This window comes from Orbicella franksi, chromosome 2, assembly GCF_964199315.1.
Source record: "Orbicella franksi chromosome 2, jaOrbFran1.1, whole genome shotgun sequence".
Classification (NCBI taxonomy): domain Eukaryota; kingdom Metazoa; phylum Cnidaria; class Anthozoa; order Scleractinia; family Merulinidae; genus Orbicella; species Orbicella franksi.
In genome coordinates this window covers 31151318-31175947 of record NC_138146.1, presented here as the reverse complement: position 1 = coordinate 31175947, position 24630 = coordinate 31151318, and the positions used below count along the sequence as shown (strand labels likewise).

Genomic DNA, 24630 nt, shown 5'->3' with positions numbered 1-24630 from the left:
AAAAATATTGGGCCGTACAACAGCTTTCAACCAACTGAAAGAATCGGACGGGTTCACGTGAAAGTTACGGGAAGGTTCAGAGTTAGAGGGGTTTGAATGTTCATCAATTCGGGTCTTCTCACTGTCGAGGAAAGCCCCAATTAATTTCGACACTGCTTTTATTTATGATGACAAGTCCACTTACAGAGTCTACAAAAAATAAATTAGAAATAAAAAATGGAAAAGAACCCACTGGCTCTCTTCGCAGAGCTGTGGATCTCTTCCAATTTTGATAGTGACGAACGGCCTCTTCGAGGCTTTCTAAATGCGGGATACCCCAAGCGTTCTATTTGTCACACAGTGAACAGTTTTCTGGAAGATTCACCCGAAGATGACAATATTTTGATCCCGAATTTCTTTTTTTAAGAGCATGGGAAGGTTTTCATCCGAACTTCCATACTGCAACAAAATGAAAGGTTTTGCAAAACGTTTACCTTAGTGTAGAACCTAGCTCTTGTTCTAGGTTCATTGGCGTTCCTTTGGGAATCTGTTCTGTGTGCTGTATACTTTTGTTTAATATTCTAGTTTTTAAATTTTCGAATGCACGCTGCAGTTTTTTACTTTTCACCGTTGGTCTCAACAAGAACACATCTAGAGTGTAGAAAACACTCAGAGCTGCCCTTTCGCGGCCGACAACGCCATTGAAGTTTGGAATTATTATGTTCATTGCGTTTCGCTTATAGTCGCTTTTCAGCAGTATATTTGTACCTTTTGTAAGTTAACATTTTTTTGTTGTTTCGCAGTTCAAACCTCTTCTCGTCTAGTCTCATCTTTACGTCAGTTTACCGTTTTATCAGGTGTACCTATCTCGTTCATGAAACTTCATTTGTCGAGTGCCGTTGTTAAATTAAAGTTTGGAGTGTTTGAGATTCGTTGTTGTATGTAGCTCAAAAGGATTCGCCTTTGGCAGTACCACCAAGCTTCACGCAAGTTTCTTGTATCCCAATCTATTCATTCTGCTGCGAGAGACCATCAGGGTGCAAGATTTGCTCAAGTTAGGATTCAGTTGAAAAGATCTAATGGGAATTGTGATAATAATATCCTAGTCCATCAGTTCGAAGGAAACAAATGTTTTTTTCCAGTCAAGGCGGCGTGGCCGAGTGGTTTAGGGCGCTGGATTTGAAATCTGGAGGTCCCTGGTTCAAATCCTCCGCCCTACCGCTATCTGGATTTGGTCTCGGTAGTCCCGAGTTCAACTCCTCGACCGCGTTGTGTAAATAGCCAACTGGTCAGCCTCCAACCAGTTGGGATTCTTAATAGTTTATGCTATATTTGAAATATTTGTTTATTTATTGACAGTGTCCCCGATTAGCACATTAGTGCTAAATACATCGGCACTTAAATAAAGTGATTATTATTATTATTAAGTGATTATGACATGTTCTGAATATTTCATTGCTTTCTTTTCTCAAGTCTAAAGGGAAGGCGTTGAGTCACGGTTATGGTAGGGCCGGGTGAGAGTGGCCTAAGGGAGTCTAGTCACGGTTTAGCCGAATGTTTCACAGATCAATGACAACGCTTCCTTATTATTCTTGTTATTTTTTAATCACCGAGTCGCTAAAACATTTCTTAACCAAGCTCTAATGTGTTATCTTCAGCAAACAAAGTAGAAAAGTGGTACAGAATGTTCTAAAACTTCACTGGTTTGATCTTCATCTCAGCTCTCTTGGCGGAGTACTTATGTCCTTTCCAGTGATACCAGTTGACACCATCAGCATATGATGAGTGCGCGCCATGATGATAGACACCGTTCAGGTTGGAAGCATGACAGCTGGTGTACCACCAGGCTCCTTTGAAGCTCACAGCGCAGTTACTGCCCGAGCTGCTGTCATTATCCTGATCTTTGGTGGTAAAGGGGTAGCCACGATGACCAGAAAGCGAATCTCCCGCTGTCCCTGGAAACAAAATATGAGAATATGATCATATGATCAAAATGCCAAAAGATCATACAGATATGTCAGATTCTCATAGGCGATAATTTAAAACAGTTAAGCCGTTTGCTATTTTCAATACCCTCCGGCACAGAGCTTCCCTTTTCTCGCAGGATAGTTTTCAAGGAGAAAGATAAAGGAAAAGCGGGTTAAAATTAAATATTAGCATTCAAAAAACAAACAAACGGAGGTCAATTTGTACTAAAATGTAAAGTTATTTACCTGTGTAAGTACCGATGCTGAGCTGGTACTTAGTCCTCTCGCTCGTAACTGCAAACATGTCGTACTCGGCGTAAGCAGTTTTGCCTGTCGTGTCTTCCAGATCTACTCGAAGTCTGTTCTTTGTTCTCGTCAAACGGTTTATCTTGTCCAGTCCCAGCCAAAACTCGCCATTCAGATTACCGAAGCCATTCTTGTAGTCAGCCCAGCCACGGTAGAAATTAACGGAGCCGTCTATTCTCTTCTGGAACACTGTCCACCCACCACCGTCTGTTGCTTGGTCACAGAAAACATCAAAGGCACCTGAACCATCAGGGTCGATTGTATAAACACCGCTGATTCTTTGGCCGGATTTGTACAACTCAGCACAGTTCTTCGAAGCTGGTTAACAACAACAAGAAAATTACAGTTAAAACATCAACCTGGAACGTATAACGACGGTAAAAAAAAAAAAAAAAAAAAAAATTGGAGACACTGCGCGACGCAATGAGTATCTGAAAAATTTGCTCGACTTGACTGTTGACTCGAATTTCGTGCCTGAGAATTGGTGCACATACCAAACGTTAAGTGAACTTAATAAAACAAAAATGGAGGAATCTTCGGGTCTGGAAATGTTAACAGCTAATTGAGACCGAACTCCGCGCTTTCTCGTTGGTCGTTCTGCTCCTCTGTATGTGAAAGGATTTATAAACCAAGAGAGAGCACACAAAAAAACGTATAATTTACCTTTCGTAGCGTTCTTTTTTTCTTTGATAATATCGATGTCCTTCTGCATGTGAGCGAGTTGTTTCGTCACTGCTTGCAACATATTTTCAATCTTCTCGTTGGGGGCTTCGTAGAAGTACACGTTGTTACATTTCTTTGTCTCCGCGAGACCGGACTGGTTCACACTAGTACCCATCTGACTCGTTGCTGGTTTGGCTAATGCTTGACTTGCGAACAACGTCAAGAGCAGAAATCTGCCGAGGAAACCCAACGAAACACAAGTCATGGCGCAAGTTTTAGAAATATTGTCACGGACAGGTAAACCCGTTTCTCGACAGTGACTTATCTGGTTTTATGGAGCAAGATGTTTACGTTACGCAGCCTGGGTTGACCTTAGCTCGGTACAAGATGCTTTTTCTTGTTCCCGATTCTTTGTGCAATCATGACAGTTGAAAAAGTGATTAAGGCTCTGAAAGCAGTTCTGTAAACAAAAGGACATTGAGCGTAACTTTTTTTAACCTTGTTTTTTATTGACACCGACATTTCATTCAGGGCGAACATATGATTTTAAGAAATGACACCCAGATTAATAGGCTTTTGGTTTCACCTTATGTATCGCTGTTCTATTCAACCAACAGTGTTTAGCCTAAATAAAATATTCTCTAGGGTGGAAGATTCAACCGATGAGAGTCTGTCGAAGACCTTGAAAATTTTACATCTTATTATGGCAACTACATTGTTGACTCAGAATAGGAAAGCCGCCTTTTTAGTGGCGCACTTCGGCAGTTACGGCACTGCATGCAGTATTTGGTACGAGTAAACTAGTATAGTAGAATCAGTTCTGTGGTAGCTAAAACATGATAAAATAATATACCCATGCAGTAGAAGCCGAAAATGTTTTGACGGCTTTAGATCTTTGAAGCTCAAGATCGCGATAAAGATTTTCAATTCATTGGAGTTTGAGTAATGTAAACAGCATCAAAGGTTTCAGATATTCTTCTAAATATAGCAAAGTAATTTTCAGTAACGAGAATATGGGTCAGTTCACCGAAACTTGTAATAGTGTTTATGTGTATTCAAACCACCACATTCATGGTCACCACTAAACATTTCCGGCCTTAAATTATCATTCTGTACCAAACTAGAAACTGTAAAGAGGCATAGTTTTCAAAAACTGTACACAACCAAGTGACAAGTCATCGAATCCCAAGTTATTAATCGGAAATCGAATGTCAGACATTTTAACTCTAAATTGAACTTGTATAGTCACTGATTACCTAATCTGTCCTAGTTTACTTTGTTTCAGGCGTATATTATGAAAGAACTAATGGAAGCTTTTCCAACTCGGTGCAATGATTCGAAGAACGCGCATGGCTCTACAAACATTTTGCAAATTGCTTAGAAAATACATGTGTAGCAATCAAAGCGACAATTATCAAATTGATTTGATTAGGCTGTGTTAGGTAGCTTTAGATTATAGAGTCTTTTTTGCCTTGCGTCTGTTGAGTGGTACAGATTATGCATCACAACACAGATTAGACTTTGGAAAGACTCCGTGTCTGTTAGTCCGTTCGGTTGGTCAGTCTCGTGAGCGCGAATGACTTGGTGAACTCAGTTTTCTTGTCAGTTATCTACTGACTTGATCTATTCACATCCATCAATCGCTAACATCTTATTAAAGCCTGGAAAATGAACTTACCTTTAGCTAGCCAGGACATCATTTTTACGCGTCACTGCCTGAGGCCCATGCTAAAAAAGCACTGGCCCAATGTACATCATTTGGGATGCAGACGCCATGTCAGTGGAAAAGTGATGTTAACATTTCTTTGTGGTTTTAATGCTAATGCAACGGAACATCAGCCTGGTGCAAAGAGTGCTGGATGTTTAATCAGAGAAAATTAATCCTTCATCGAACTCAGCGATGCTGAGAAATAGCCAATGCGAAGACTTTTCTTTCGAATTTTAATATAAACGGCTCGATCGAGGGCGGCATATAGTTTGTATATTTAATTAATTGTATTTGATTTATTTAGAGCCGATGACGACAACAACTCTTTGTGAAAAAAAAATTATATTCGTTTATTCACAGATCTTCTACTGACAAGCTTGGCTCCAAAAATAGAATAGGCAGCGAAAAAGAACAGTGCTAGTAAACAGCCATTTAACCACATATCACGTGTCAATTTGCTTCAAGCAGCACTTTCAGCCAGTTTTCCAATGTTAGGAAAATAATTAAGAGATAGACAAAATTTGATCTGGTGGTATGTATAGACTATAATATATAAAAGTTCTTCAAATATTTAAACGTTTATTATCATTTCCTTTCGCGTCCTTTTCTAGCTGTAAAGAGGCAAAAAGCTCCATGCATATCCTTTTATTTAACCACTGAACAGTGAAGATGTGGTTAGCTTGGGCTCTTCTTGATGTCTCCACATTTGCTTTCAGTTTATTCAGTCTAACGAATACCAAAAAGACTGCGCGTAAAACTTTGCTTGTCCATTGGTACAGAGCTGGTCTCTAAGGAGGACACAAGCATCATTTCAGCGGACTTTTTTTTAATTCCATGGGCTAAAATTGCCTCTCCCATTCTCATGTGCTATGGAAATGCTGTAACACGGGAGTTTTGCACATGTCTGACATGTGTGTTATTTGTCTCATAGTTTCCTCCTAGGCCCTGTCATCAGTTTCTCCCCTTTCTTTTTGTATGTCTGTATCTTTTGCCTTCAATTCATGTGCGGCGAATAAAACAAATTCATCCCAAACTCAAGATACTCAAAAGGTCTTCCTTTAACCTTTGAGCTCAATCTGTGGAAGCCTGTTTCATAGCAGGGAAACATGACAGTTGTATTCAAACGTGCACGACTATCCGGCGCATCTTATAGAGGTAGCCATGCAGGCTATTGTGAGACATAAATTGTCTGCTCTTTTGTGATGCATGATACATGTTACTAGTTTGTACCCTGATCTTCTCATTTTACCGCAGTAAGAGGAGGACATCTGGGAAAGCTAGAGGGTTATTATCCTGAATGAAAATAATCAGAAATATATCCATTTGTTGCAAGTTAAAAATTGCACTCAGGATCAGGAATCATTTACTTTAGTCCAATGCCCTTCCCTGACCTAAAGGGAGAGGACTAAGATAAATCACTGTAATGTTGCATCTCTCTATATATTTTTAACCTTTGATTATGAATTTGTTTGATTGAAATATTATACCATCAAATGTAACAGAGCGGCCGTTATTTATTCATCAGAACAGAAGTGCTGAAAATGCTGAAAACCGTTGTGAGCCACCTTAAGACCGAACGATTAAAACTTTAATTATTTGTCAATGGCTTTTTCAGTTATATACCGCTCGTGGTCTACACTCTGACTAAGTTTTATCTTGCATTTCAATCTTTTCATTAATTCTGCTGCGAGAGAACAACAAGATGCAAGAGTAACTCAAACTAGGATTTAAATGAGAGGATCTTGATCTTATACAGTTTGGGGTACAAAATCTATTATTACAAGACTAAGTTAGTTCAGAGGGTCAATATCTAAAATCAGCCAATCAAATTACTCCATTGGCGGTCCAATATTCTCTAAATATTGGAAGGGCACTGTCCCGAATGATTCTGCACTGTCATTCTTGAAGATTTTTTGGTAGTTTTTTTTCCAGTCCGTGATCATGGCATCTTTCCTAAACGTTTTCAGTCGAATAACAAATCTATTATATCTATAACCAAGAGATTACCAAGGTAAGATAGTGAATTCCCATATAGGCCTTATACCAAAGGTAGTCCCTTAGACATGGTATCCAGCCCTTCCGAGGATGTTAATCGCGCGACGCGTGTACAACCCAAGCGACGTTCTCGCAACTAGCCTGGAAGAAATGGCGGGAAATGTGGCGAAAAGTCATTTTAAATGTTTTGATTTTCAAAAGATGTTTCATAGCGCAGATGTTTTCTGCACTCTCAGTCCTCTTTTTGTTTGGCTGGGCTTTCGTTTGCTTTGTGTTTATTTTGCTATTCATGCTTTTGCTGTTCATTTAATTTGCATTGGTTTTTGGGAGTTTAAATTAAGCAAACCACAACGGCAACGGCAACGAGCACCGTGGCTGTGTACGCGTGCGTCATAATTATTTATTCATTTCTTTGCCGTGCTTTACAAAGCAACAACATGAAAAGGCCACCGTCTGAGTATTCGAGAGAACGTGAACTGACTGATTGATAATCGACCCTCGGTCTTTTCGTACGGGCCTTGCTGCGCTGGGTCCGCATTGTCAAGATCTTGGGCCAATATTCTTTCGGTAGGTCCCTCAACCTTGGCTAATAAGATACTGTATGAACTCCACTACCGCGAAGGAAACTCCGGAAACTGATAGTTATATTTAAGTCTGTGCTCTTAGGAACAGTTGATTGTAATCTTTCTGAATAGTTAGGTTCTTTTTTCTAGAGACACAGAGATGGATCACTGTAATGAAAAGGTGGGGGATGAGGGGAGAGGGGATCAGTGTAAGGGTGTCTACTGGTCAAGATATTTTACAGATCAATGACAACGCTTCTCATAATTTTCGCGTTATTAGTCATTTAATCACTCAGTCACTGCAACATATTTGCTAACCAAGTTCGCATTTCTATATGTCAGCCAACAAAGTAGAACAGTGGTACAGAATGTTCTAAAATTTCACTGGTTTGATCTTCATCTCAGCTCTCTTGACGGAGTAGTGATGCCCTTTCCAGGCATACCAGTTGACACCATCAGCATAAGATGAGTGCGCGCCATGATGATAGACACCATTCAGGTTGGAAGCGTGACAGCTGGTGTACCACCAGGCTCCTTTGAAGCTCACAGCACAGTTACTGCCCGAGCTGCTATCATTATCGTGATCTCTGGTGGTAAAGGGGTAACCACGATGATCAGAAAGTGAATCTCCTGCTGTCCCTGAAAACAAAACATGAGTATATGATTATGTGATCAAAATCTGATATATCAGATTTCCATAGGGTGTTCATTATAAACATTATTTAAGCTGTTTCATAACCATGATCATTTTAATGAGTTTTCAAATATCCTGCGAGACAGAAGTTTTTATTTCGCAAGGTAGTTTTCAAAATGGGAAAATGGGTAAAATTGGACTAGAATTTATTATGTACATTAAAAAAGAAGAAGGAAAAAAAAAAAAAAAAAAACAGACCAAAGACGAAAAGTTCCACAAAAATGTAAATTAACCTGCCATAGTCCTCTCGCGAGGACAGGATTATGTTTCAAATGGGATCGAGGACAATGGAAGAGCTTTCTCAAGTCATTACTTTTGACCACAGTCCAAGTTATTAAAAACAAGAAGAAAAATCAAATAATCAAAAAAAAAATTTCTCAGGTAAAATTCATCATATAGTCTCTAATAAAAAAAGCGTTAAAATTTGGACCTGTGTAAGTACCGATGCTGAGCTGGTACTTAGTCCTCTCGCTCGTAACTGCAAACATGTCGTACTCGGCGTAAGCAGTTTTGCCTGTCGTGTCTTCCAGATCTACTCGAAGTCTGTTCTTTGTGTTCGTCAAGCGATGTATCTTGTCCAGCCCCAGCCAAAACTCGCCATTCAGGTTACCGAAGCCATTCTTGTAGTCGGCCCAGCCGCGGTAGAAATTAACGGAGCCGTCTATTCTCCTCTGGAACACTGTCCACCCACCACTGTCTGTTGCTTGGTCACAGAACACATCAAAGGCACCTGAACCATCAGGGTCGATTGTATAAACACCGCTGAGTCTCTCACCGGATTTGAACAGCTCAGCACAGTTCTTAGCTGTTAAACAACAACAACAAAAATATTATTTTAAAACCTCATCCCAAGCGGGAAAAGATCATCTTATGCTCTGAATCCAAAATTGTCGGTGACAATTCTGGATGCAGAGGAAGACGCGATGACGAATTTTCAAAATTACTCGACTTGAAAGTGACTGTTACTGCTGAATCTCTCTCTGAGGAAAGAAACCTAAAAACCAAAAAGAAGCGCTATAAGCCAAAATTTTACCACCCAAGACAAAACTCTGCGTTTTCTCGTTGGCCGAGCACTCTCCTGCTAAGTAAGAGGATTTTTATACTCAGCATGAGAAGACACAAGTGATGTCTACTGCAAGTATCTCCTCCCGCGGAGATTTTTGTTTTGCGGTTCTTGCAGGCGTTATAATCTTGTTAAAGCGGTTTCAGCGACTGTCATCTCACGTATCTTCGGCATCTGGAAAGTGTTGTTATTTTAACTAAGCATGGTTTCCCGTGACGGAGAAACAGGTTTTACATTTCACCTCGTGACCTGCAGCCTCGACCTTAAAGCGAGTTCACGGTTGACCTTCGATCGAAGATTGTGCCAAGGAAGGGAGTTAATCTTTTCGCTCGCGGCATCAATCCAGATCTTACTTCGAAAAAAACTCGGTGTGTTCTAAACGAACGTGATTGCATCTTAAGTCCGATAAAGACTTTTTTTAAGAAAAGAGCGGAGGTAGCAAGTTTTCAGACGAATTTGCACGAGTGGAAATTGGATCCTGCCTTGCCGATTGCTCCAGTTATCGTGGCAAAGCTTTGGAATTAAAGTGGTGGCTTCTTCATTTGGTTTGCTGGCCATGTTGTCACGCCAACATCTTGCCAAGAGCCCACTTCAAAAGAATACCCTGAACGACCTGGATTTAATTTGCTCACAGTTCGAAAAGGACATGGTCAAGAACAGGGGTAAGTTTGCGAACAATGTTTTTTGAGTTTAGCTGGAGGGGAAGTACCGTAATAACTTCACTTTTAGTGGCGCTTTGATTGGCAAAGGCCGTTACAGCATGACCAATGCTGACCTTGTGTTTTCGAGAGCTCAAATTCAGTTTATTTTCCCGCTTGAGGCACCTAAGTTACTTTTTTGCCAATGGGGGGCCTGGGTTGATTTTGCTGGAGTAGGGTCAGAGGTCAGCTTTGGTCAGCTAACATGTATTTTCTTTTGATTGAAAGGACGGGATGGTACGTGGACCGCAATGACAGTCATTTTAGAAATTGTTATATTGAGTGCAATCAAGGGCAAAATAAATGAAAAATTAAGACCGCCACTCCCCCCATTTTAATGATGGAAAAATGCAAATTTATCATTGATTCGGGTGGATAGGTGGTTTTATTTCTCATTTTATTCTGTCCAAGATTTTAGTTTCCTGATGAAAATAATCAATGTGGTTGATTTCCTAAAATAAATTATGTTGATGAAGACAATGATCATGTTAAGAGGTCACCTTGTTTAATTTGAGGGGCAAACACAGTAAAAATTGCAGTAAATGTATGGGAAAAGTTTAAAGTTTGCTGCCTAATAAGTTGAGAGTCAGTGACTTCCTGAATGTTTTATGCGTTACAAGGAACAGATACACAGCAAATCTAAAGGGTTTCCTTAGTCAAATGTGATGAAAATAGATTTCCTGTGACGCAAGGATAGGCACTTTTAAATTTTGTATACAAATGTCTCTAAATTTTCTTGCAAATTGCGACTCACACTATTTTTCAGACTATTGAAAAATGAAAAACTTAATTATGGCTTTTCTAGCAAGGCAACTTCCCACTTATCATATGATCTACAAATTGTTTTACCTTCTAACCTTTGTTTTTAATTTACTGAAAAATATTTCAGGTTGTTAGTCTTCAGATTCTCTATTTTCCCCATACATTTACTGCAGTTTTTGCCCTGTTTGCCCTCCCAAATTAAAATAGCGTGAAAAAACCGTGAAAATCTCTCTTTCATAATTATGTTTTCCGGGGTTCCTTTGGATTTGATCTTGCCACTTTTTACTAGGTTAAAAACAGACAATATTCTGTATATAATAATGCAGCACTTACTCAAATGTTATAATTGATTTTTATCAGCAGCCCATATTATGATTGGTTTATCACTAACCATAAACTTAATAAGTCTGTTGAGTCAGGCGTCAAAAATGGACAATAATGGTTATGTGTTAATGTATAGTATTATTCACACTATTCAATTTGCTATGTGGTTGCTAACTGGCAGACAACTTAATACATTTATAGGTGTCCAGCTGAACAGGAAATTCCTAACAAAATTGAAGGCATTCATGTGAAGCACTTTTCATGGAAAAGCTGTAGAAGACCTTACACAGATTTAAACACAGCAAAAAATCTGACTTAAAATGGAGTAACCACCTATCAGTCCTGTCTTCATGTACACATGTGCTCTAATAAAAACATTGTAAGTTGAATTAAGATGATGACCAAAAGATAACCAAAAAACAACCAAAATAGAAAAAAATTAAATAATAATGTTTTTAAGGTGGCAATAACATTATTAGGCTACACTTTAAGGTGGCACACCCAGAAGTGTAGTGTAACCGAGAGATTATAATGTCATGCCAGCAATAACATTAATAAGCTACACTTTAGGTGGCACACCCATGAGTATAGTGTAACCAAGAGAGTCTAATGTCATGCCAGCAATAACATTATTAGGCTACACTTTAGGTGGCACACCCATGAGTGTAGTGTAACCAAGAGAGTCTAATGTCATGCCAGCAATAACATTATTAGGCTACACTTTAGGTGACACACCCATGAGTGTAGTGTAACCAAGAGATTCTAATGTCATGCCAGCAGTAACATTAATAGGCTACACTTTAGGTGGCACACCCATGAGTGTAGTGTAACCAAGAGATTCTAATGTCTTGCCAGCAATAACATTATTAGGCTACACTTTAGGTGGCACACCCATGAGTGTAGTGTAAGCGAGAGATTCTAATGTCATGCCAGCAATAACATTAATAAGCTACACTTTAGGTGGCACACCCATGAGTGTAGTGTAACCGAGAGATTCTAATGTCATGCCAGCAATAACATTATTAGGCTACACTTTAGGTGGCACACCCATGATTGTAGTGTAACCAAGAGATTCTAATGTCATGCCAGCAATAACATTAATAGGCTACACTTTAGGTGGCACACCCATGAGTGTAGTGTAACCAAGAGATTCTAATGTCATGCCAGCAGTAACATTAATAGGCTACACTTTAGGTGACACACCCATGAGTGTAGTGTAACCAAGAGATTCTAATGTCATGCCAGCAGTAACATTAATAGGCTACACTTTAGGTGGCACACCCATGATTGTAGTGTAACCGAGAAATTCTAATGTCATGCCAGCAATGACATTAATAGGCTACACTTTAGGTGGCACACCCATGAGCATACTGTAACCAGGAAATTCTAATGTCATGCCAGCAATAACATTATTAGGCTACACTTTAGGTGGCACACCCATGAGTGTAGTGTAACCAAGAGATTCTAATGTCATGCCAGCAGTAACATTAATAGGCGACACTTTAGGTGACACACCCATGAGTGTAGTGTAACCAAGAGATTCTAATGTCATGCCAGCAATAACATTATTAGGCTACACTTTAGGTGGCACACCAATGAGTGTAGTGTAACTGAGAGATTCTAATGTCATGCCAGCAATAACATTATTAGGCTACACTTTAGGTGGCACACCCATGAGTGTAGTGTAACCGAGAGATTCTAATGTCATGCCAGCAATAACATTATTAGGCTACACTTTAGGTGGCACACCCATGAGTGTAGTGTAAGCGAGAGATTCTAATGTCATGCCAGCAATAACATTATTAGGCTACACTTTAGGTGGCACACCCATGAGTGTAGTGTAAGCGAGAGATTCTAATGTCATGCCAGCAATAACATTAATAAGCTACACTTTAGGTGGCACACCCATGAGTGTAGTGTAACCGAGAGATTCTAATGTCATGCCAGCAATAACATTATTAGGCTACACTTTAGGTGGCACACCCATGATTGTAGTGTAACCAAGAGATTCTAATGTCATGCCAGCAATAACATTAATAGGCTACACTTTAGGTGGCACACCCATGAGTGTAGTGTAACCAAGAGATTCTAATGTCATGCCAGCAGTAACATTAATAGGCTACACTTTAGGTGACACACCCATGAGTGTAGTGTAACCAAGAGATTCTAATGTCATGCCAGCAGTAACATTAATAGGCTACACTTTAGGTGGCACACCCATGATTGTAGTGTAACCGAGAAATTCTAATGTCATGCCAGCAATGACATTAATAGGCTACACTTTAGGTGGCACACCCATGAGCATACTGTAACCAGGAAATTCTAATGTCATGCCAGCAATAACATTATTAGGCTACACTTTAGGTGGCACACCCATGAGTGTAGTGTAACCAAGAGATTCTAATGTCATGCCAGCAGTAACATTAATAGGCGACACTTTAGGTGACACACCCATGAGTGTAGTGTAACCAAGAGATTCTAATGTCATGCCAGCAATAACATTATTAGGCTACACTTTAGGTGGCACACCAATGAGTGTAGTGTAACTGAGAGATTCTAATGTCATGCCAGCAATAACATTATTAGGCTACACTTTAGGTGGCACACCCATGAGTGTAGTGTAACCGAGAGATTCTAATGTCATGCCAGCAATAACATTATTAGGCTACACTTTAGGTGGCACACCCATGAGTGTAGTGTAAGCGAGAGATTCTAATGTCATGCCAGCAATAACATTATTAGGCTACACTTTAGGTGGCACACCCATGAGTGTAGTGTAAGCGAGAGATTCTAATGTCATGCCAGCAATAACATTAATAAGCTACACTTTAGGTGGCACACCCATGAGTGTAGTGTAACCGAGAGATTCTAATGTCATGCCAGCAATAACATTATTAGGCTACACTTTAGGTGGCACACCCATGATTGTAGTGTAACCAAGAGATTCTAATGTCATGCCAGCAATAACATTAATAGGCTACACTTTAGGTGGCACACCCATGAGTGTAGTGTAACCAAGAGATTCTAATGTCATGCCAGCAGTAACATTAATAGGCTACACTTTAGGTGACACACCCATGAGTGTAGTGTAACCAAGAGATTCTAATGTCATGCCAGCAGTAACATTAATAGGCTACACTTTAGGTGGCACACCCATGATTGTAGTGTAACCGAGAAATTCTAATGTCATGCCAGCAATGACATTAATAGGCGACACTTTAGGTGGCACACCCATGAGCATACTGTAACCAGGAAATTCTAATGTCATGCCAGCAATAACATTATTAGGCTACACTTTAGGTGGCACACCCATGAGTGTAGTGTAACCAAGAGATTCTAATGTCATGCCAGCAGTAACATTAATAGGCGACACTTTAGGTGACACACCCATGAGTGTAGTGTAACCAAGAGATTCTAATGTCATGCCAGCAATAACATTATTAGGCTACACTTTAGGTGGCACACCAATGAGTGTAGTGTAACTGAGAGATTCTAATGTCATGCCAGCAATAACATTATTAGGCTACACTTTAGGTGGCACACCCATGAGTGTAGTGTAACCGAGAGATTCTAATGTCATGCCAGCAATAACATTATTAGGCTACACTTTAGGTGGCACACCCATGAGTGTAGTGTAAGCGAGAGATTCTAATGTCATGCCAGCAATAACATTATTAGGCTACACTTTAGGTGGCACACCCATGAGTGTAGTGTAAGCGAGAGATTCTAATGTCATGCCAGCAATAACATTAATAAGCTACACTTTAGGTGGCACACCCATGAGTGTAGTGTAACCGAGAGATTCTAATGTCATGCCAGCAATAACATTATTAGGCTACACTTTAGGTGGCACACCCATGATTGTAGTGTAACCAAGAGATTCTAATGTCATGCCAGCAATAACATTAATAGGCTACACTTTAGGTGGCACACCCATGAGTGTAGTGTAACCAAGAGATTCTAATGTCATGCCAGCAGTAACATTAATAGGCTACACTTTAGGTGACACACCCATGAGTGTAGTGTAACCAAGAGATTCTAATGTCATGCCAGCAGTAACATTAATAGGCTACACTTTAGGTGGCACACCCATGATTGTAGTGTAACCGAGAAATTCTAATGTCATGCCAGCAATGACATTAATAGGCTACACTTTAGGTGGCACACCCATGAGCATACTGTAACCAGGAAATTCTAATGTCATGCCAGCAATAACATTATTAGGCTACACTTTAGGTGGCACACCCATGAGTGTAGTGTAACCAAGAGATTCTAATGTCATGCCAGCAGTAACATTAATAGGCGACACTTTAGGTGACACACCCATGAGTGTAGTGTAACCAAGAGATTCTAATGTCATGCCAGCAATAACATTATTAGGCTACACTTTAGGTGGCACACCAATGAGTGTAGTGTAACTGAGAGATTCTAATGTCATGCCAGCAATAACATTATTAGGCTACACTTAAGGTGGCACACCAATGAGTGTAGTGTAACTGAGAGATTCTAATGTCATGCCAGCAATAACATTATTAGGCTACACTTTAGGTGACACACCCATGAGTGTAGTGTAACCGAGAGATTCTAATGTCTTGCCAGCAATAACATTAATAGGCTACACGTTAGGTGGCACACCCATGAGTGTAGTGTAACCGAGAAATTCTAATGTCATGCCAGCAATGACATTAATAGGCTACACTTTAGGTGGCACACCCATGAGCATACTGTAACCAGGAAATTCTAATGTCATGCCAGCAATAACATTATTAGGCTACACTTTAGGTGGCACACCCATGAGTGTAGTGTAACCAAGAGATTCTAATGTCATGCCAGCAGTAACATTAATAGGCGACACTTTAGGTGGCACACCCATGAGTGTAGTGTAACCGAGAAATTCTAATGTCATGCCAGCAATGACATTAATAGGCTACACTTTAGGTGGCACACCCATGAGCATACTGTAACCAGGAAATTCTAATGTCATGCCAGCAATAACATTATTAGGCTACACTTTAGGTGGCACACCCATGAGTGTAGTGTAACCAAGAGATTCTAATGTCATGCCAGCAGTAACATTAATAGGCGACACTTTAGGTGACACACCCATGAGTGTAGTGTAACCAAGAGATTCTAATGTCATGCCAGCAATAACATTATTAGGCTACACTTTAGGTGGCACACCAATGAGTGTAGTGTAACTGAGAGATTCTAATGTCATGCCAGCAATAACATTATTAGGCTACACTTAAGGTGGCACACCAATGAGTGTAGTGTAACTGAGAGATTCTAATGTCATGCCAGCAATAACATTATTAGGCTACACTTTAGGTGACACACCCATGAGTGTAGTGTAACCGAGAGATTCTAATGTCTTGCCAGCAATAACATTAATAGGCTACACGTTAGGTGGCACACCCATGAGTGTAGTGTAACCGAGAAATTCTAATGTCATGCCAGCAATGACATTAATAGGCTACACTTTAGGTGGCACACCCATGAGCATACTGTAACCAGGAAATTCTAATGTCATGCCAGCAATAACATTATTAGGCTACACTTTAGGTGGCACACCCATGAGTGTAGTGTAACCAAGAGATTCTAATGTCATGCCAGCAGTAACATTAATAGGCGACACTTTAGGTGGCACACCCATGAGTGTAGTGTAACCGAGAAATTCTAATGTCATGCCAGCAATGACATTAATAGGCTACACTTTAGGTGGCACACCCATGAGCATACTGTAACCAGGAAATTCTAATGTCATGCCAGCAATAACATTATTAGGCTACACTTTAGGTGGCACACCCATGAGTGTAGTGTAACCAAGAGATTCTAATGTCATGCCAGCAGTAACATTAATAGGCGACACTTTAGGTGACACACCCATGAGTGTAGTGTAACCAAGAGATTCTAATGTCATGCCAGCAATAACATTATTAGGCTACACTTTAGGTGGCACACCAATGAGTGTAGTGTAACTGAGAGATTCTAATGTCATGCCAGCAATAACATTATTAGGCTACACTTAAGGTGGCACACCAATGAGTGTAGTGTAACTGAGAGATTCTAATGTCATGCCAGCAATAACATTATTAGGCTACACTTTAGGTGACACACCCATGAGTGTAGTGTAACCGAGAGATTCTAATGTCTTGCCAGCAATAACATTAATAGGCTACACGTTAGGTGGCACACCCATGAGTGTAGTGTAACCGAGAAATTCTAATGTCATGCCAGCAATGACATTAATAGGCTACACTTTAGGTGGCACACCCATGAGCATACTGTAACCAGGAAATTCTAATGTCATGCCAGCAATAACATTATTAGGCTACACTTTAGGTGGCACACCCATGAGTGTAGTGTAACCAAGAGATTCTAATGTCATGCCAGCAGTAACATTAATAGGCGACACTTTAGGTGGCACACCCATGAGTGTAGTGTAACCGAGAAATTCTAATGTCATGCCAGCAATGACATTAATAGGCTACACTTTAGGTGGCACACCCATGAGCATACTGTAACCAGGAAATTCTAATGTCATGCCAGCAATAACATTATTAGGCTACACTTTAGGTGGCACACCCATGAGTGTAGTGTAACCAAGAGATTCTAATGTCATGCCAGCAGTAACATTAATAGGCTACACTTTAGGTGACACACCATGAGTGTAGTGTAACCAAGAGATTCTAATGTCATGCCAGCAATAACATTATTAGGCTACACTTTAGGTGGCACACCAATGAGTGTAGTGTAACTGAGAGATTCTAATGTCATGCCAGCAATAACATTATTAGGCTACACTTTAGGTGACACACCCATGAGTGTAGTGTAACCGAGAGATTCTAATGTCATGCCAGCAATAACATTAATAGGCTACACTTTAGGTGGCACACCCATGAGTGTAGTGTAACCAAGAGATTCTAATGTCATGCCAGCAATAACGTGATTAGGCTACACTTTAGGTGGCACACCCATGAGTGTAGTGTAACCAAGAGATTCTAATGTCATGCCAGCAATAACGTGATTAGGCTACACTTTAGGTGACACACCCATGAGTGTAGTGTAACCGAGAGATTCTAATGTCTTGCCAGCAATAACATTAATAGGCTACACGTTAGGTGGCACACCCATGAGTGTAGTGTAACCGAGAAATTCTAATGTCATGCCAGCAATGACATTAATAGGCTACACTTTAGGTGGCACACCCATGAGCATACTGTAACCAGGAAATTCTAATGTCATGCCAGCAATAACATTATTAGGCTACACTTTAGGTGGCACACCCATGAGTGTAGTGTAACCAAGAGATTCTAATGTCATGCCAGCAGTAACATTAATAGGCGACACTTTAGGTGGCACACCCATGAGTGTAGTGTAACCGAGAAATTCTAATGTCATGCCAGCAATGACATTAATAGGCTACACTTTAGGTGGCACACCCATGAGCATACTGTAACCAGGAAATTCTAATGTCATGCCAGCAATAACATTATTAGGCTACACTTTAGGTGGCACACCCATGAGTGTAGTGTAACCAAGAGATTCTAATGTCATGCCAGCAGTAACATTAATAGGCTACACTTTAGGTGACACACCATGAGTGTAGTGTAACCAAGAGATTCTAATGTCATGCCAGCAATAACATTATTAGGCTACACTTTAGGTGGCACACCAATGAGTGTAGTGTAACTGAGAGATTCTAATGTCATGCCAGCAATAACATTATTAGGCTACACTTTAGGTGACACACCCATGAGTGTAGTGTAACCGAGAGATTCTAATGTCTTGCCAGCAATAACATTAATAGGCTACACTTTAGGTGGCACACCCATGAGTGTAGTGTAACCAAGAGATTCTAATGTCATGCCAGCAATAACGTGATTAGGCTACACTTTAGGTGGCACACCCATGAGTGTAGTGTAACCAAGAGATTCTAATGTCATGCCAGCAATAACGTGATTAGGCTACACTTTAGGTGGCACACCCATGAGTGTAGTGTAACCGAGAGATTCTAATGTCATGCCAGCAATAACATTGTTAGGCTGTTACAATATCAAATTGTCTCACCTAAAGGTAGTAAACTGTAACCGTGAAATATTTATATCAGTGCGTATGACAAGCAAGTATACTGATATTTATTACTCTTACTGAATCTTTCATCGTGAAATGTTGACCCCTTCTCTTAAGTTTTTAACAGCCATAACACTGAAGTCACAGACTGGAAAAAGTTACACTCAAAGACAACTTATCTGATGAATGCAAAAAATGAGGTCGTATTATAGTCTATTAAAGCTAATGTAAAGTGGCGAATAAACCATCATCATCATATCGTTACACAACCAATCGAATAAAAATATTTATATTTTTTTTATTACAATGTAATGGCAAATTATAATGGCAAATACTACATGTACAACAATAATAGTAATGATAAAGTTTCAAAAAGCCATAAAAAAGCCATAAGGATGATCATTATACCAGAAAATAGAGGGCCCTGAACAGTCTAGCTTTAAACAAAAGTCGTGTTTAAATAAAAGATTGTTGTTGTTGTTGTCCATTAATGGGTAAATTCTTGAGTTAACTTTCTACTTGTTTCCAGACCCTTTGAGTGTAATCGCGCATTAAGTTGTCCCGCGCTCGGGTTGTAGGGTTACACCAAAATTTTTCTTGTAAACTCGGGCTATCTTTTGCTCTCCAGCTAGGGTTAACACGCTTGCTAGAGTAGACCTCTCTCCCTGCAAACAGGCCCTTAAATATATCTCAGTGTGCTGGTTAAGTTTTCAATTTTAATTTCAAGAAACGTTCCTTTTAACGCCCTCCTTTTAGTAATGTGATGAAGTTGTTGATTGAAGTAATTATAATTTGAAGAAAAGTTTCTGTTAGTTCCTGTTACTTGAGAAAAATTTTACGGGTTTTGTTTTAACACTGCGCAACATGACGTTTCTTAATGTTCATAGTAAGCGTTACACTGTACCTTCCCTTGTTGTATCGTCATCAGTTTGCCGCTCTTAATTGATAGGAAGAATAAATTATACCAGGAGCCATAATCGGGGACGGAGACCGCAAGTCTCGGGATTCGCGCGCACCTATGATATGAGACAATTTTTCTATTTTTAGAACAAATTGCGCCATCCTGACGTCATATATCCGCGCGGATTCACGCACATGTCGGGGGCTCTCGCGTGGATGTTGTCACGTTGCGTGATCAAATGTTGAGAGTTGAGAGATTCTCTTGCGTATCTTTCACAGCGATGGCAGGGAATAAGACAGGGACTAAGAACCAGGGCGCTTATATGTAGTTTTATGCTCTGAGCCAACGGAAAAGGTGGGTTTTTCAGGGTCGAAAACAAGACTTCAATCTCGCGCTGGGAATGAATAATAAGATCTGCTCACGCGATGGCGCAATTTGTTCTAAAAATAGAAAAATTGTCCCATATCATGGAGACAACCCCAATACTAGAAATGGCGCGCGCTTACGGTCTCCGTCCCCGATTATGGCTCCTGATTATACTTTTGATCCTTGATTCCACTATTTTCTGGGGATGTGGGAGGGTTTCACTACTCTCGGTCGTTACTTTCGAAATTTTAAGGTCTGTTTTCGCAGCGCGTGCGAACACCTTGAAGTCATTGGTAGCCGTGCGAGGTCACTTAAAGCACTGACAAACTTTGCTTTGTGTACTAAGTGATTCCTCACCCCGGGCCCTAACTTTCCCCGCGGCTATGTAATTGTGTGACATTTCTTCTCAATAGCGGAGGGCAAAAAGACTGTTCGGAGTATTAAACTTAGATAACTAATTGTGGAGACTCAAATAAAGATAAATTTATAGATAAATTAGAGATTATTTATTTACAATCAAGATAAAGGTGTTTGTGACTATAAATGAAATTCATCAAGTAGTGCATATACACTCTTTCTTTTTTAAAGAATATATTTTATAAGAATATCGAGGCTGAAATTTGCGAAATTTAAAGAATATTTTAAGAATAAACCTGAGGCTGAAATTGTGAAAATAATACAATTTCATGCGTTGAAAATCTGTAAAAACAATACAACGATGTTTTTACTTAACTGTATAAAATTATTCCTTTCTCTAAACGGCAAAACTAGCCAACAAACGAAACACTCTTCACTAGCGATAGCCAAATGTTTAATGGTGAGCGGTACATGTAATGTGTTTGTGCAGTAAAAAAATATGTACAATGCAAAAGACATGAGCTAAACCGCAAAATTTTTCATGATAAATTCTTTCTTGTCGTATGACATGACATTTTGACCATACTGATTGCAATGAACAGCAATGGAGCACTTGTAATTGTTACGTAAATGTCATAAGTTAGGAATATTACAATAATATTTTCAGCCTAAAATCAGCAGAAAAATAGGAGTATTCAGCCTGGGCCGGAAAAACAATATTGTTATGAAAAAAAGAAAGAGTGTGATGCGTTATTTTTTAGAAAATTGTTAAGTGTAGTTCGCTCCCAGATCATTTCGGCTTAATTCCAAGATCTGTTTTAGATTGATAAATCGAGCGTCCCTTTACTTCCGGACAAGCATCTCAATGCAAGCTCAGCGTTGATCGTGATGACTTTGATGGAGTAAGCAAGAAATGTTAGTCGGCCCTTGCGCGTCTCTTTACTTGAGCATGCGTTTGTAGGCTCCTGGTTATCTTTTAGTTCAGATCGTAAATCTTGGTTTGAGTAGAGAAGGAGAGGATGATTTCGTGTTGTGCATTAAATTCTGGTAATTCGTACATCATTTGCGCGAATACTTGTTTTATCAGGATTTCCGCCCTCGCCGTAGTTTCAACATTCATTGCCCTTCCTCTCTCACGTCTTTTTTCCTTCCATGTTTTTCCCCACTGCTCACGTTCTTTTGGACATGATCTAATAATGCTTTTATTCCAGAGTGTAGAGCGTCACGAATGACTCACACAGCACACTGCATTTAATTGCTCGTTGACATATGTAAGCCGGTGTGCGCCGCTGTTCGTCTCTGGTTTACTTTCAAAAATTAATATTTTTCTGACAGACGATCGTCGGCATAACAGATTATAACACCTCGTTGGTATCATAGGGTGAAGAAACCTGGAGCGCCCTAAGATAATGCTTAACAATTTCTTGTACTAAAAGTATAAGGAATTGTATGGAGCTCTCCGGGATACTTACAGTACAAGCCGTGTGCGTCTTCTCATGTAAAGAATTCTTCAAAGCGCACAGAAAACCTTACGTTTTACCTTTCGTAGCGTTCTTTTTGTCTTTGATAATATCGATGTCATTTTGCATGTGAGCGAGTTGTTTCTTCACTTCTTGCAGCATACTTTCAATCTTCTTGTTCGGGGCTTCGTAGAAGTACACGTTGTTACATTTCTTTGTGTTCACGAGACCAGACTGGTTCGCATTGGTTCTCGTTGCTGGCTTAGCTGAAGTTTGACTAGTAACAAACAACGTCAGGAACAGAAAACTGCCGAGAAAACCCAACGAAAAGCAATTCATTGTGCGGATTTGAACGATCTGTCAGCTTACTGTTGCAATAGTTTCACGAACAGGTGAATTAAACCGTTCCTCTATAGTGACTTCTCTGTTTTTATGGAACAAGATGTTTACGTCACGCCGTTGACCTTAGTTCACCGGTGCAAGACGCTTTTTCATGTTCTCGAATCTTTGTGGCAGTGTCGACAGTTGAGCAAGAGATAACGATAAAGCAACTCTCCACAAACAAATGGACAAAACATGGCTCTTGTTTAACTTTTTTTTAAAAGTAGTTCATAGAACAGAGCGAACAAAATCACGTTTTAAAAAGTTCCAATAATTACTTAAAAATTAACAAATTACTAGTTATTATTCAGAACCTATTTGGTTTGGTCAAATTTAAATATATTTTTCAGAAAAGACACCGATTGAAAAGCTTTTCATTTTCACCTTATGCATCGCCCTCTGTTCCACAAACATCGATTGCTCTAAATTAAATATATCCTTGGCTAAAAGGTGCAAAAGCGCTTTAAAAAACAGTCGGTCGAAAGTGGCACTGAACATTGTGCAGTTTCCTAGTTTGACAAGTATTGACATACACTAGAACAAATAAGGGACCTCAAAAGTAATCAAGCGCGCGGTACGTCTGTAAGCCGCTAGCGCTATGGGAATCGACGACAACGACAACATGGCAAAAATTATAACTTATACAGTAATTGTCGTAGAATAAATTTTTCGTACGACCCTAGGTCCGTGAAACGATCGCTAGTGAGAAAGATTTCCATTTTAATTGAATACTGTAGATATCATTAAAGCGAGGATTGCATATTCATTATTTTCTTTCATTCTTTTACAACAAACTGATTTTCCGTTAGAATAATTCTGGTTGAATATTTAATATAGATGATTCACCTAAACTTGTAAAGTGTGTATCTGGATTTCAACCACCACATTCATGATCAATTCCCGGCCTTAAATTATCATTCTAGAAACTAAAAAGAGGATAGTGTCTCGAGAAACTATGCAAAACAAGCAGACACGTCATCCTGAACTCGTCCCCTTTTCGTGTTTCGAATACATAATCAAAGTTATTATTAGACAAGTTTTGTCTTTAGCAGTTAGGCATGGAAATCGAGTGTCACGCTTTTCAACACTATTGATCTTGTACACTACAGGTACTGGCTGCCTAATCTGCCTTAGTTTACGATGTATTTTATTGTAGGGGTATAGAATAAAGTCGATTTTTTCCGCTGTGAAATGAAATGCAGTAGATTTTCTGAACGCTGACTGTCGACTGAGCATATTAATTGTAGATTAATTCATGTTTGAGTTATTGAGAGCAAATGACGACATCAGTTTTTCACGAATAACGTATACATATTTCCGGTTTTTTTTTTTTTTTACAGATCTTTTACTTATAAGTTTGGCTTAAAAAATCAGTAGAATAGGCAGCGAACAAAAACAGTGCTGATAAACAGCCATTTAACTAAATATCACATATTTGCAGCAGTTTTCCCATGTCAGGATAGTAAATAAACAAAAGATAGACAATATTTGATCATAGTGATTCACTGCCTTTTCTAGGCATAAAATAGCAAAAAGTTCCATGTAAAAACTTACATTTAACCATTGAACAGTGATGATGTCGTTAGCTTAGGCTCTTGATGTCTCCACATTTAACTCTCCGTCATACAGAAGAAATCTACTAATGACTGTGCATACAGTTCAACTCATGACTTTGCCCCATCGACGTCACACTTTCTTGTTCATCAGTACAGAGCTGACCTCTAATGAAGACACAGGCATAATTTCAGCAGCCTGAGACTGTTTGAAACTTCACGGGCTAAAATTATCCTTGTCTAGTGCTGAGAAAATGAAGAGAGACAAGCCTGTATTTCAACAGCGTCAAGCCATATAGCATTTAAATGTCATACCCATCGGAAAAACAAGATTATCATCGATTTAGTGGCGTGAAGCGCGAAAAGCCTGCGTGTTCAGATACATGTGTTAGGGGAAGAGATCTTCGTAACCGCTTACGATTACCATTAAAGCTTTCGAAGATTCATCGAAACTCGCCTTGTTTTTATCGAGCCGTTCATATCCCTTCAGCTGTGTCCATCGGATATCTGTGAATCCGACTGGCTCTCTCGTCGTTTTCATGTTGATTAGATTAGATCATTTAGATTCCATGTTGCCTTGCGTCTGTTCAGTAATAGATCACAGATGACGTTAAGGTTACCGTGTACCTTCAAGGGAGTCTCGCGTCTAAGCGATGCAGCGCATCCGGTTTAAGAGGCCCTGCGCCTAAGAAACGACCGATGATTTCCGACCAAAAAATAAAATCGGCCGATTTTTATCTCCCAAGCAGAGGTTACCGAATACTATTTAAAAATGAATTTCTTTTGTTTCAGTTTCGCTTTAAACCAAAAATATCGA

General features: G+C 39.6%; 2 protein-coding genes across 3 annotated transcripts; both read right to left on the bottom strand.

Annotated features, from left to right (window-relative positions):
• Positions 1-787: 787 nt before the first annotated feature.
• Positions 788-4820, bottom strand: LOC145479270 (fibrinogen C domain-containing protein 1-like). 2 transcript variants are annotated; one of them, XM_081457587.1, is made up of 4 exons: positions 4594-4820; positions 2916-3148; positions 2193-2570; positions 788-1934 (listed from the first exon to the last, which is right to left on the bottom strand). In XM_081457587.1, exons 2-4 carry the CDS (start codon positions 3088-3090, stop codon positions 1669-1671), a joined length of 819 nt encoding a protein of 272 aa, XP_081313713.1. In that variant the 5' UTR covers positions 3091-3148; positions 4594-4820; the 3' UTR covers positions 788-1668. The 2 variants fall into 2 exon arrangements, with proteins under 2 accessions (XP_081313713.1, XP_081313711.1); XM_081457585.1 differs by lacking the exon at positions 4594-4820 and having other exon boundaries at positions 2916-3696.
• A 1710-nt stretch (positions 4821-6530) lies between these two features.
• On the bottom strand, positions 6531-22650 carry LOC145479291 (fibrinogen C domain-containing protein 1-like). Its single transcript, XM_081457616.1, has 3 exons — positions 21960-22650; positions 8306-8680; positions 6531-7820 (listed from the first exon to the last, which is right to left on the bottom strand). The coding sequence occupies exons 1-3, from the start codon at positions 22216-22218 to the stop codon at positions 7555-7557; spliced, it is 900 nt and encodes a 299-aa protein (XP_081313742.1). The 5' UTR covers positions 22219-22650; the 3' UTR covers positions 6531-7554.
• Positions 22651-24630: the final 1980 nt, after the last annotated feature.

Excerpts from the sequence above, each read along its gene's own strand:
- LOC145479270 (XM_081457585.1), bottom strand. The coding sequence starts at position 3,180 with ATGACTTGTGTTTCGTTGGGTTTCCTCGGCAGATTTCTGCTCTTGACG. Across the intron at positions 2,571-2,915 it reads AAAAAAGAACGCTACGAAAG|CTTCGAAGAACTGTGCTGAG; the intron begins GTAAATTATACG and ends GTTGTTAACCAG. Across the intron at positions 1,935-2,192 it reads CAGCATCGGTACTTACACAG|GGACAGCGGGAGATTCGCTT; the intron begins GTAAATAACTTT and ends TTTTGTTTCCAG.
- LOC145479291 (XM_081457616.1), bottom strand. The coding sequence starts at position 22,218 with ATGAATTGCTTTTCGTTGGGTTTTCTCGGCAGTTTTCTGTTCCTGACG. Across the intron at positions 8,681-21,959 it reads CAAAAAGAACGCTACGAAAG|CTAAGAACTGTGCTGAGCTG; the intron begins GTAAAACGTAAG and ends GTTGTTTAACAG. Across the intron at positions 7,821-8,305 it reads CAGCATCGGTACTTACACAG|GGACAGCAGGAGATTCACTT; the intron begins GTCCAAATTTTA and ends TTTTGTTTTCAG.